General features: G+C 49.4%; 2 protein-coding genes across 16 annotated transcripts in view; one reads left to right on the forward strand and one right to left on the reverse strand.

Moving 5' to 3' along the window:
• Positions 1-6395, forward strand: part of Arhgef2 (Rho/Rac guanine nucleotide exchange factor 2) — a 41940-nt gene extending 35545 nt beyond the window's left edge. For 14 of the 15 annotated variants that reach the window (XM_074047885.1, XM_074047887.1, XM_074047890.1 and 11 more), the window contains 9 exons: positions 483-550; positions 1668-1868; positions 2241-2360; positions 2493-2560; positions 2701-2736; positions 2949-2999; positions 3209-3652; positions 4346-4529; positions 5263-6395. In XM_074047885.1, coding sequence (XP_073903986.1) covers positions 483-550; positions 1668-1868; positions 2241-2360; positions 2493-2560; positions 2701-2736; positions 2949-2999; positions 3209-3652; positions 4346-4529; positions 5263-5336 — 1246 coding nt within the window. In that variant the 3' untranslated portion in view covers positions 5337-6395. The remainder of the gene's footprint in view (positions 1-482; positions 551-1667; positions 1869-2240; positions 2361-2492; positions 2561-2700; positions 2737-2948; positions 3000-3208; positions 3653-4345; positions 4530-5262) is intronic. The other variant, XM_074047886.1, reaches the window with a different exon arrangement.
• A 3387-nt stretch (positions 6396-9782) lies between these two features.
• Rxfp4 (relaxin family peptide/INSL5 receptor 4) lies at positions 9783-11001 on the reverse strand. The gene has a single exon (XM_020152681.2). The coding sequence runs from the start codon at positions 10905-10907 to the stop codon at positions 9783-9785; it is 1125 nt and encodes a 374-aa protein (XP_020008270.1). The 5' UTR covers positions 10908-11001.
• Positions 11002-12543: the final 1542 nt, after the last annotated feature.

Genomic DNA, 12543 nt, shown 5'->3' on the forward strand with positions numbered 1-12543 from the left:
AAGAAGCCTCAATCACTTTGCTACAGCTGCAGATCTTTAGGACACAGTTAGATTTGTGGTACTCAGCTGTGGGTCTAATTCCAACCAGAAAAGAAGTAGAGCAGGTGAAAGGGATTCTTAAATACTATGGCTACAGAATGAACTAAAAAAAAAAAAAAAATCAAACCAAACCAAAAAAATAATGGAATGGACTCTAGGATTCTTCCTCCTGTCTCCTGCTCAATGCTGGGGATCAAACTCAGGGCCTCAGGCCTTGAGATAGACTCCCAGCCCAGGATTTTTATAATCTGTGTAATCCTCTGGAGAGAGATATACTAGTAAATGCAAACAACTGGTGCAAAGAAAGGGAGAAGGTCAACTGTGAATGAAGCCAAAGTGTGAGGCTGAGGTGTGTAGGACGTGTATGGGAGGAAGGGAAGGCTTATACCTGGTTTGTATCCTCATGTCTGTCCCCCACCCTATCTGACCTTTTACCCCTCCAGATGCCCATCCAGGGAGGACTTCCCCCTGATTGAGACAGAGGATGAGGCTTACCTGAGGCGGATCAAGAGTAAGTTCACCCACGATCCATTCATGAAGTGATTTGTGATACATCCACGCAAAATACTATGCAACTATTAAAAAGATAAGATAGCTTGAGCTGGTGGATTGTCTTAAGGGGTACAGCACCTGCCTTGGCAAGCATGAGGCCCTGAGTTCATTCAAAACCCAGTACCATCAAAAATACAAAAGAAAACAAAACAACAAAACCAAAAAGATGAGATAGCTCTATGAAAGGCTGATAATAGATTTTTGATTTTTTTTTTTTTTGGTGGTACTAGAATTTGAATTCAGGGCCTTATGATTTCTAAGCATGCGCTGTACTCCTTGAGCCAAACCCCTAGCCCCTAATATAGGTAAAATATAAAATGTGTTCTTAAGTGAAAAAAACCAAGGTTTAAAACAATGTAAAGTGTATGCTATGGTTTGTGTAAAAGTAATGGTGGAATATGTACATGTGTATTTTGTGTGTGTGGGTATAATATCTCTAGAAAGATAAGCTGTTATAACTATGGCTGCCTCTGGGAAGGGGATCTAGGAAGACTAGGGATGGGCAAGTAATTTACTTTTGTACTGTATAGCCTTATATTTGTTAGGGTATTTATGATCTGCTATACAAAAACACAGTTTCTTTAAAATGTAGAATATTTTTCGCCTTTCTGTTTCCCAAAGTGGGAAAATGTACCTACCATCTTAAATATGAAGCTTTTCTCATTATGTGCGTAGTGTCTACTCCAGCTCCCACTGTCCCATCTGTGTCCCAGCCAGCAGGGAGGAGTAAAGAAATAAGGAGAGTTCATGTCCATTTCTTTTAAGGGAAGATCTGAAAAATGCTCACATCTAAACCCCAGCAGTGTCTTAAGTGCAAGTCAGGCTGAGAAACAGTCTTTTAACTAGTCAACCATGTGATGTGGATTACCTACAACCTTTATCATAAATCTTTTCTACTTCTGTTTTTAAAACAAAAGAGTATGTGTCAGTTTTTTCCCCAATGAAGTTCTTTTTTTTTTTTTTTTTATAAATGCCCAAACAACAGAATTAAGTCCTGCCACTCTGCCTGGTCCCACCCCCTACTCTGGGGCTGCTCTCTGGGCTCTTCTACATGCTCACCTTCTCCTTACCCACAGTGGAACTGCAACAGAAGGACCGGGCACTGGTGGAGTTGCTGCAGGAGAAGGTCGGGTTGTTTGCTGAAATGACCCACTTCCAGGCAGAAGAGGATGGCGGCAGTGGAGTGCCCTTGCCCACACTCCCCAGGGGACTTTTCCGCTCTGAGTCCCTGGAGTGCCCTCGTGGCGAGCGACTTTTGCAGGATGCCATCCGTGAGGGTGAGGGAGCTCCCCGGAAAGAGTCTAGCTTCATGCCCTCACCATCACTAAACATGGACATGCAGCTGGACTGGATGCACAGATGGCGAGGTCATCCCCTCGTCCATAACTACTGACCAGTGCCTGAGAATGGCAGGGGAATGAAGAAGCACTGTCCTTGCTACTGTTTGACACTTTGCATGCTGCATAGGCTTGTGCTGCCCCTTGGGCATCTTTAATGACCTTTGGCTCACACTTGACTGAATGAAATCTCACTGCCTTGTAGAGAGGGCACTTCTTCTGAATATTGTAATATTCCATGTGTGTTGGGTAAATGGGCATGCCCCACAGGGTTCTTTGTCACTTCTCTCCTCACCTCCTCTTTTCCCTCAGTGGAAGGACTGAAAGACCTGCTGGTGGGGCCTGGAGTGGAGCTGCTCTTGACATCCCGAGAACCAGCCTTGCCCTTGGAACCAGACAGTGGTGGTAACACGAGTCCTGGGGTCACTGCCAGTGAGTGCCAGGGCAGGGGACCAAGGTAGTAGGTGGGAGGGGTTGAAAAGAATTGGGGAGAGTGCCAGGGACATAGAGGGGTCAGGGCCCTGGAAGAGTGAGTTCCACCCATCCTTTTCTCTTTCTCAACAGATGGAGAGACCAGATCCTTCAATGGCTCCATTGAGCTCTGCAGAGCTGACTCAGACTCCAGTCAGAAGGTTCGTCCTTGAGGTTGCAGGGCTTGGCTAGAGGGTGGGAAGGGCACAGCTGGCCTGTGACTCCTCAGCACAGAGTTGTCAGGTGCAGGCACTGGGGACTTGTGTGCCTGCTGACTCCCCATCCTTGCCCATTTCTGCAGGATCGAAATGGAAACCAGCTGAGATCCCCCCAGGAGGTGAGATGGGAATTTGGTGGTAATAAGACGGAAAGGAGGGTATTCTCAGCCTGTGACATTATAGCCCAGTTTAAAGTGGTGTGGTATCAGTCTATACCTCAAAGTATCTCTCTCCAGATACTGTTATCCCCATACCCACACTTGTTCAACTTCTGGGCAGTTGTCCTGTTCTGAAGCTTGGGCCCTGTTCCCACCCTCTCCTCTGTCCCTAGGAGGTGTTACAGCGATTGGTCAATCTCTATGGACTTCTTCATGGCCTGCAGGTCAGTGGACAAGGACCGGAATAGGGAAGAAGGGAAGCAGCCAAGTTAGAGGTGCCCATGTGGGTGGGCAGTCACCTTAATAGGCCTTTCTAAGTATTCCTGCAAGCCAAACTCTCCGGAGTGATGATGTGGGTCCTGGGGGTTGAGGGTAAGGGCTAGAAGGAAACAGAGTTTTCTAATACACCTTTCTTTCTCCATCCTACGCCTAGGCGGCTGTGGCCCAACAGGACACTCTGATGGAAGCCCGGTTTCCTGAGGGCCCTGAGCGGCGGGAGAAGCTGACCCGAGCCAATTCTAGAGATGGCGAGGGCAGCAGGGCTGGGGCTGCCCCTGTGGCTCCTGAAAAGCAGGCCACAGAGCTGGCGCTACTACAGCGGCAACATGCACTGCTGCAAGAGGAGCTGCGGCGCTGCCGGCGACTGGGCGAAGAGCGGGCAACTGAGGCCGGCAGCCTGGAAGCCCGGCTCCGGGAGAGCGAGCAGGCACGGGCTCTGCTGGAGCGGGAGGCTGAAGAGGCTCGAAGGCAGCTGGCCGCCTTGGGCCAGAATGAGCCACTCCCAGCCGAGGCTCCCTGGGCCCGCAGGCCTCTGGATCCTCGGAGGCGCAGCCTTCCTGCAGGCGATGCCCTATACTTGAGCTTCACACCCCCACAGGTAAGGTGGTGTGGGGTAGTGAAGTGACCTGGCATCCATTAGGGTCCATACAACCTGAAAGATATGGGGCTAATGGGGATTTGAGCCAAATGAAACTAGGCAACAGATTTGAATGATATGAATATCCCAAATTGAAGAACTAAAAAGAAATTTAGGGCTGGGGGTGTAGCTTGTTGATAGAGTGCTTGCCTAGCATGTGCAGTTGCCAGCACTGCAAACAAGCAAACAAATCCACTGTATTCTCTCATAAGTCCCACATTGTTTAGTCTATGCATGGTGTAGTGGGTGTCTGTCTCAGCACTCAGGAGGCTGAGGTGGGAAGATCATCTGGGTCCATTGGTTTGAGACCAGCATAGACAACATAGCAAGACCCCATCTCAAAAAAGAAAAGAAAAAAATGTAGAGGGCACAGGGATGAGTGTTGAAGGAAAACAGCCTGGGAGATCACACTGAAAGAAATCAGTGGTGCTGATGGAATGGCTCAAACGGTAGAGCACCTGCTTAGCAAGCATGAGACCTGAATTCAAACCCAAGTACCAACAAAAAAGAAAGAAAGAAAGAAGTTGATGGTGAATCTACTTCAGTGGAGAGTGTGTTAGGTTCTGGTGGGTCTGCTGCCCTCAGCTAAGCAGAGCCTGTAGTCTTCATGCTGCTCATCCCCTGGTCTGCTGTTTTTCTTCCTGCTGTCCATAGTCCAGCCGAGGCCATGACCGCCTGGATCTGCCTGTGACTATTCGCTCTGTCCACCGACCCTTTGAGGACCGGGAGAGGCAGGAGCTGGGTAGCCCTGACGAACGGCTTCAAGACAGCAGTGACCCTGACACAGGCAGTGAGGAGGAAGGTAGCAGCCGTTTGTCTCCACCCCACAGTCCACGAGGTAAGACCCTGGCAGGGTTGTGGAGTAGAGGTGGGCCAAAGCCTGGGTATAAACCTTAGACTGTGGCTTCGAAATGCTCTCTGACTGATGTCCATAGTAACACTTGGGAGAGACAAGGAAGTCTTAAGTCTTCCTATTCTTTCTGACAAGTTGGTGCTGGAACCCTAGAAGACAGAGCGTGGGGAAGGGTTTTTCTTTCTCCAATTGGTTGGTGACTTTCAGCCTTTTCAAGTAGAAATCAATTTTTCAAGTCCTAATTCAGAAAATACAAGATAATCAAACAGCTACTTTATTTCATGTTTTTTGTTTTTGTTTTTTTTTGGTGATTCTGGGGTTTGAACTGATGGCTTCACACTTGGAAAGCAGATGCTGTACCACTTAAGCCATACCTCCAGTCCATTTTTGCTCTGGCTATGTTGTAGATGGGGTCTCATGAACTGTTTGCCCATGCTGGCCTCCAACTGAGCTCCTCCTGATCTCAGCCTCTCAAGTAGCTAAGATTACAGACGTGAGGCACTGCAGCCCAGATTTTATTTCATATTAGAATGGTAAAAAATACTTGTATTTTATAAATCAAATTGTATCTGTATACCAAGGACCTAGGTGGGCCTCGCTGCTGACTTTGTTGACCCATTTTTCTTTCACCAGAGAGTTCCTCCCTTCACAGTTGAGGAGGCAGTAGTTCCTCTTGGGAGAACTGCTCACTCACTGGCTTTACCTTGTCCCTCTTCAGACTTCACCCGAATGCAGGACATCCCGGAGGAGACAGAGAGCCGAGATGGGGAGTCTGTCGCTTCAGAGAGCTAAGGAGGCCCCTCCCCCTCCACCAAGAGCCCCACTGAAGAACATTACTAAGGGGGCAAACCTTGGGGACTCTAATCTACCAATGATGAGGGAACATTTGAAAGAACTGCTGATTGTCCTTGCCAGCTCTTGGGATCCTTGGATACCTGGGGCCATTTAGGAAGCTGGGAGATCTAGGCCACAATACCCCATTGGTGGCATCCAAAAGCTACACCACAGATGCCAATTTTTCATGCCTTCTTCCCTCTATTTTAGAAAAATTTATTTATTTATTGTTTATTAGTTATGGGGGAGAGAGGAGATTTAAAGGACCAGAGACATGGGAACCAAGCCATAGGGATCAGAGGGCCTTGTCCTTTAACACTACTGGGGTGTGTTTAGGTTTAGCCATGCAGCCTGCTGGGTTCTAGCCTGACACCCTCCCCAGCAACATGCATCTTTAAAGAGGCTGCAACCACAGGACCAACCTACTGTCCCTTAGAGGAGGGCTGTGGGCAGGACCATGTCCCTCTCCCCACTCCCCTTGCCCTCCTACTGCTGTTCTCCCTTCTCTCCATCTTCCATGGAAACCTCAGGGAGATAACCTGACTTCCTAGAGTTGATGGAATAGAGGTTGGGGTGGCCATAATGGTTTGTTGGGGGTGAGGGAAAAACCCACAGGGACCAGAATGTTTTGTTGTTTTCTTTTTTTTGTACCAAAGCCAACTGCACGTGTTTTATATTTTTAAGAGAAGATTGTAGGCACTTAGAGATCGTAGCCTTCTATCTCCATATCTCTGAACTTGAGGAGTGGGGGAGATAGTGACTACCCCCTTCATCTGCAGTAATGGGGCTCCTATTCTGACCTCTTCCTCAGCCATTTGGAAGAAGTTCTAGGGTGGGTTGGGAAATCTCTATGAACCCTAACCTCATCTCCCACCTTGACAACCATGACCTGAAACCTCAACGTGAATTTGGGGGATTTTTCAATAGAACCCCCATACCCACCAGCTCTGGCTATTTTTCTGCCAATTCGATGTTAAAAAAAGATCAAGCAGGAAAAATTAAAGGCCTGAAACCCCATGAGGTACTGTTTTGTACTGTCTGCCAGTTCTAGGTAAGGGTGTTGGTGATGGTGGGGCAGGTAGTGACCTGTGTTTCTCTAAAGGATACTTTAATTCTTACCTGAAGGGCACCTCTACCTCATTGAAAAGATGGAGGCACTAAGAATCAAAGCTGCTACAGATCTTTTTTACAGATTCATAAATACAAGGATAAAGATGAAGTGGTGCTGCGGTTTCAGTGACTGTTGGGGACTCTAATATTAGAATTCATTTGTATGCTGTGTTTGCAAATCATGCCCTCCTCTTGCCCTTTTTCTTTTGGCAACAGTTCCTGTTACCCTCTCCCCAGTGCCATTCATTTTCAGAGTCAGCCCCCACCCTGCCCTAGTTCATGTCCAGCATCAGAGCCCTGGACTGACCACTCATAGTTTCTGGTCATTCTCTTTGCCTCTTGGAGAGATTAACTGGTTTCAGTTCTTGATTTGGGTTTGATTAACTTCTTGTTTCTGGTGGGTCCCCTACACTTAGGCTGTGGGGGAGGATTGGTAGTGAAAGCCTAGGGTTGTGTCCATGCTGGTGTGCATACACATCTCCATGCAACCTGTGGGGTAACATGAGAAGAATGGGGCTAGGGACCCAAGCTAGAAAGGAACTGAAATTGCATGGGGGTGGGACAGGCTTGGGAGAACAGCTGGCACTTTCACCATCATAGGCCTTACAAGTGCTCTTTCATCCATTGTGGGACTCCTAAGAAGTAAGAATCGTTCTCATTTTATATACTGGGTGCAAAAAAGTTGCCAGGCCAGGGTAGTCAAGCTAGGAAGGAGCCAGTCCTAGTTCCAGCCCCTGTACACCCCTCACTTGGCTATTCTGCCTGAAAATATCAGGACTTCAAGTCTAAAATGCACTGACACAGGGCTCAAGAACCCTATTCCATGTCAGCATGAAGCAGCTAGAACCCAAACATGTAAAGGTAAGAGTGGAAGATTGACAGTGGAAGAATGTTAGACAGCATCCAAAAAACACCTAGAAAAGAGTATGGTTCCCCAACATTTCACCAATCCAGAAGAGAAATGGAAAAACCTGAAGACATGCTAGAGCATGAGTTTGGAGAAGGCCACAGCTCACTGGAGGGCAACACTGCTTTCTACCACTCCTTTACCAAAACCCCCTTTTGGTCTTCAGCCCCCAAAATGGTGCCTAGGCATTTCTCTGATATGCCTGTTCCTGGCAACCAGCCTCCTCCCATCTTTCACTAATTTTGTTCCTTGGCCCCTCCTAATCCCATGTTTGAGAACTCAGTCTGTCCCTCCTGCAGCAGTTTCAAAGTTCTGTGGCTTTGTGCTCCAGGGAGCCAGGTCCAGTCCCTTCCCAAAGCATTGCTTCTTAACATTCTTAAGAGGAGCTCTGAGCCTGCCCTGCCAACCCTACCCAGCCCTCTTCCATCACTGCACCTTCCTCTCCCTCTTCTGCCCCCCTCCAAAGGTAGGTCTACACGCATTCACTCATCTCTGTAAATTTTGTCAATATTTACTTCTGCGTCCCATAAAGCAGAGATGCCCCCAGAAGAGCCAATATCCGGAGCTCAGCCAGGACATAGGAGGAGGTGCTTGGAGTGGGGAATGAATACTTGGGTAGGGGAGGATTTTCCATCTTCCTGAATTGCTGGGAACAGACCTGGAGTTTTGGAACCAGTTTAAACATTATCAGACAAAGGAAATTAAACATCAAGAGTAATTAAATCTCTTTCCCATTGCTTAATATGTTGTGAATTAGGCAGCTCTTCAGAGCTACTCAGCAACTGAGTTGGAAGGAGTGCCTGGAGGCATTGGGGCCTCCCCTCCAGAGGGGGCGCTGCTGTTCCAGGACCTTGACTGGCCAGTGTTGTCCTGGCTGGTCACACTGGATTACAAGGCTTGGTCCTAAAGGGAATAGGTAGGCAAAGGAAGTGGGAGCTCTACCCCATCTTCCCTCTTTTTCAAATGCTGCCCCAAAAAAGCCTTTATCACAGATGTGTCTCAACCTGAAAAACAAAGGAGAGCCCTTTGCCCTGGAAGAACATCTTCAGGAATGGGGTGAGGGGCCATTGTACTCCATTCAGAGCATGTGGAACCATCCCAGACAAGACTTTCTTTTTTTTTTGTGGTGACACTGTGGTTTAAACTCAGGGCATCACACTTGCTAGGCTGGTGCTCTACTACTTGAGCCACTGTCAGCCCTTTTTTGTGTTGGGTACTTTGTAGGTAAGGTTTCATGAACTATTTGCCCAGGCTGGCTTTGAACCATGATCCTCATAATCTCTGCCTCCTAAGTAGCTAGGATTACAGGCATGAGCCATGAGCCACTGGCACCTGGCAAGACTTTTTGTTTTTTTTAAGGCACAGTCCTGCCATGTAGCCCAGGCTATATAGCCTCCCAACTGCCAGGATTACAGGTGTACACTACCATGTCTGGCCCAGACAAGACTTCAGTTGGTCCCTTGTGTCTCAGCTGCCTCCTTGCTTCTTCATTTTACATGAGATTTGAAAATAATACTCTATTTCAGGCACTGTTGAATTCTCAAACAGCCCATTTTACACATTAGAAAACAGGTAATTTACAGGGAGGTGAAGTAATTTGCCCAAGGTAAAGGTACAAATCTATGTGTTCTGACATGAGTTGATAGAGCTATGTGTCTGGTGGAGAAAGGGAAAGACTAGCTCTCCTGGGCCTGTCTTCACCACCCTTTTCATTATCCCACCTCCCTTCACCCCACCCATGCTTTTATTATCTCTTGTCGTGTTCTAATTTAAGGAGAGATGCAGGTATTCCCAATCTGCATCAGAGTTTTATACCCAGTCTAGCAGGTGCCAGTTCTCCCTACAGGGGAACCACAGGTTTTGAGGCTGAGGCCTCTGCTGGCATCATATTTCTGTGGGTACTTTGGTATGGTAAGAAGAGCAGTATGACCACAGGAATAGGGTGTTTTTGGCCTTGATATCAGAGAAGAAAAAGGGAAGGATAGAAAGGGTAGACAGTGAGATGGGCACTAACTTCTGATTCATTAGCCTAGACCCCTAAGGAAAAGTTCCTGGGAATCCTTACAGAAGGCAGAAATGTGGCAAAAAACATCCCGCACTGAACTGGAGGTAGAGCTGAATAAGAGGTCAAGACATTTTGTGGATAATCCAGAGGTTTATTCTCAGTTCCTCTTCTTTCCCATGTCCAGATAGAGACTAAAGCTTTGTCATGCCCAACCCTGACTGGGGCCCTGGCCTCCCCCGTTCCACCACACCCAGAGTTGGTGGCCAAAGATCAGGCTTTTCCTGAGGACGCTGCAGCCTGGCAGAGAGGACAGCCTCTCCATAGGGTATGTGCGTCCTGCACCTGGCAGATCCCAGAAGGAGAGCGTTTTAGCTTGCACCCTTCACCCAGGGGTCCCTTCACCCAGGTTCATGAGCATGGTAGAAGGGCCACTTTCGTGGGGGGTGCTCACAACCCTCCGCCTGCCTACCTGCTTTAGGGCCATTTGTTCCACCCAGCCCTGGCCCTGGGGCCACAGCCTTGATCGCAGATCCCTGAAAGTGTCTACCAGAGCCTGCCGGGACTCCTGCCGCAGAAGACAGTAGAGCACAGGGTTGAGGCAGCTGTTACTATGTGCCAGGCATGTGGTGACAGGGAAGACGTAGGTATGGATGGTGTAGAAGGTGCTGTCCCAGGGTACAAGGTCAAACTTCACCAGGATACCCCAGAGAGTGACCACGTGGTTGGGGAACCAGCAGAGGAAGAAGGAGGCCACCAGGATACGGACAGAGCGGGCCACAACTCTGCTGTCTTGCCGTCGTCGTTGCCTCCGCCGCAGGAAAGCCAGCAGCAGCAGGTAGCTGGTGGTGATGATGCCCAAGGGCACCATGAAGGCCAAGACCACCCTCTGCAGCTGGTAGGCCCCCAGCCAATACCTGCTGGGGAAGCGCAGCAGGCAGAGGCGCACCCCCCACACTTCACCCTCAGCCCCAAAGATAGCTGTGGGCACTGTTGCCAGGGCAGCTGCTACCCACACTGCCAGGGTGGCCACACGGGCCCAGAAGAGTGAGAGATGACTGCCTGGCCCTGCAGCCATGGCCACCACCCAGTATCGAGCAACGCTCAGTGCTGTGATGAGGAAGATGCTGGCGTAGACGTTGAGGACAGTGGCTGTCAGGACTGTCTTGCAGAGAGCACTTCCAAAGGGCCAGTGGAAGTCCAGTGCTGACTCAGTTGCCCAGAAGGGGAGAGTGAGGGCCAGCCCCAGGTCTGCCAGTGCCAGGTTGAAGACGAAGGTGTCAGAAGGTGTGCCAGGAGCTCGCCGAACACAGTTACCCAGGACCCACAGCACAGCCAAATTTCCCACCAAGCCAATGGTCCCCACAAGCCCATAGGCCAAAGCAACCATGACCCTCAGGGTGAGGAACTTGATAGGCATCGCAGCATCATCAGCACTCAGCACACTGCCTTCAGAGGTGTTGACCCAGAAGAACGTGGGCAAAGGGGCAGAAGTATTGAGTGTGGGCATTGCAGGGCATCAGAGGGTGGTGCTGAGTAGAGGGGTCAGCAAGTGCCTGCCAGGATGGCAGTGCCCTCAGCAGGAGGCCTGGGATCTGAGGGTTTCTCTGGGGCCTCTAGCTGCCAGGAGCCCGGCCCACGCCCACACCTTAGAGGGAGGGGTGTGGGTGGAACAGCCTACCCCTTCCCTGTTGGGCAAGATTGGTTGTGGGTGGAGCACAGCAAGGAAGAGATTGTGTGTGTGTGTGTGTGTGTAAGAAGGGCTCTATGCAACAGAGGAAGGGGAGAGGGGCAGTTAGCCCACTGCAGACAGCAGCCCCAATCCTCCACCCCAGGAAGAGAGCTGCAGATGACAAAGATCCCACTATTCCAAACAGGTGCTGAACCTGCTCTGCAGAAAGTGTTCCTAAGGCACTGGCGCAGAGGTATAGAGGCAGGAAACCAGAGTGGATGTCAGAGAGAGGAACAAGTACAGACCATGGAGTCCCATGCCTGCTACTCACTAGCCATTTGCCTTTGGTTACTTTACTCATCTGAGGCTGTTTCTTTGCTTAAAATTTCAGGGGTTAGTTGGGTGTGGTGGTGCACAACTGTAGTCCCAGCTACTTGAAAGGCTGGGGCAGTAAGATCCACCTCAGCCTAGGAGTTAAAGTTCAGCCTTGGCAACATAGCAAACCCAGTCTCAAAAAAATATTTTTGGCTCAGCACCATGTCTCACACCTGTAATCCCAGCCACTTGGGAGGAAGAGATAGGAGGATCAAGATTTGAAGCCAGCTTAGACAAAAAAGTGTAAGATCCTTTCTCACAGAACAAGCCAGGCATGAGTATTCATGCCTGTAAACCCAGGTGAGGAAGGCAGAGGAGAAGCACAGTTGGAAGCTGGCCCTGGGCAAAAATGCAGGATCCTATCTGAAGAAAAATAACTAAAAGCAAGAAGGGCTGGAGGCATGGCTCAAGTGGTAAAGAGCCTGTCTGGCAAGCATGAAGCCCTGAATTCAAATCCCGGTGTTACTAGGGGTGGGGCTCAGTAGTGGGATGAAGGCTTAGCATGTTCCTATCCCTGGGTTTAATCCTCAATACCAAAAAACAGAATCAGATAAACATCTCTGTCACAGGATTGGTGTGATGACATGAACCAACTTATGTCTTTGCCTGAATGGCAAAGGAGAAGTTTGGGGTGTCTGGGGAGGAAGGGAGCAGGACACTGAGCAGCTTTTGTTATCATGCCCAAGGAGCAGTGCCAACTAAAACACAGGTTGGAATTCATTGCAGCAGCAAGTGACCTTGAGGCTAACTAAGAACAGGGAGGGAAAGGAGAAAGGAAGTCACAGTTTCCTGTTCCCTCCCTCTGGGAACACCCGACTGTGGGGACCTAGGTAGACCTGGGCATGCTCTCGGTGGTTCTGATCCTGTTCCAGATTATGAAGTAGTCCTGCCAACCTCTACTTCTTCTTCTGTTGCTTCCCATTGCCCCTCTAGCTGTGGAGCCAGAGCTCACTACTAACCCCTCTCCTCCATTTCTAAAGCCCACTTCAGAGCTATGCAGCCCTGAGACATGTCCTCACCACGCCTCATCCTGTCTCCCCATGACCTCAGTCCCAAGAGTACAAATGCCTCACTAGGCCATCCCCTTTCATTGCCCACA

This window comes from Castor canadensis, chromosome 11 (assembly GCF_047511655.1).
Source record: "Castor canadensis chromosome 11, mCasCan1.hap1v2, whole genome shotgun sequence".
In the NCBI taxonomy this organism is placed as follows: Eukaryota; Metazoa; Chordata; class Mammalia; order Rodentia; family Castoridae; genus Castor; species Castor canadensis.

What these genes read in the sequence shown, in the direction of transcription:
- Rxfp4 (XM_020152681.2), bottom strand. Translation starts at nt 10,907, where the DNA reads ATGCCCACACTCAATACTTCTGCCCCTTTGCCCACGTTCTTCTGGGTC.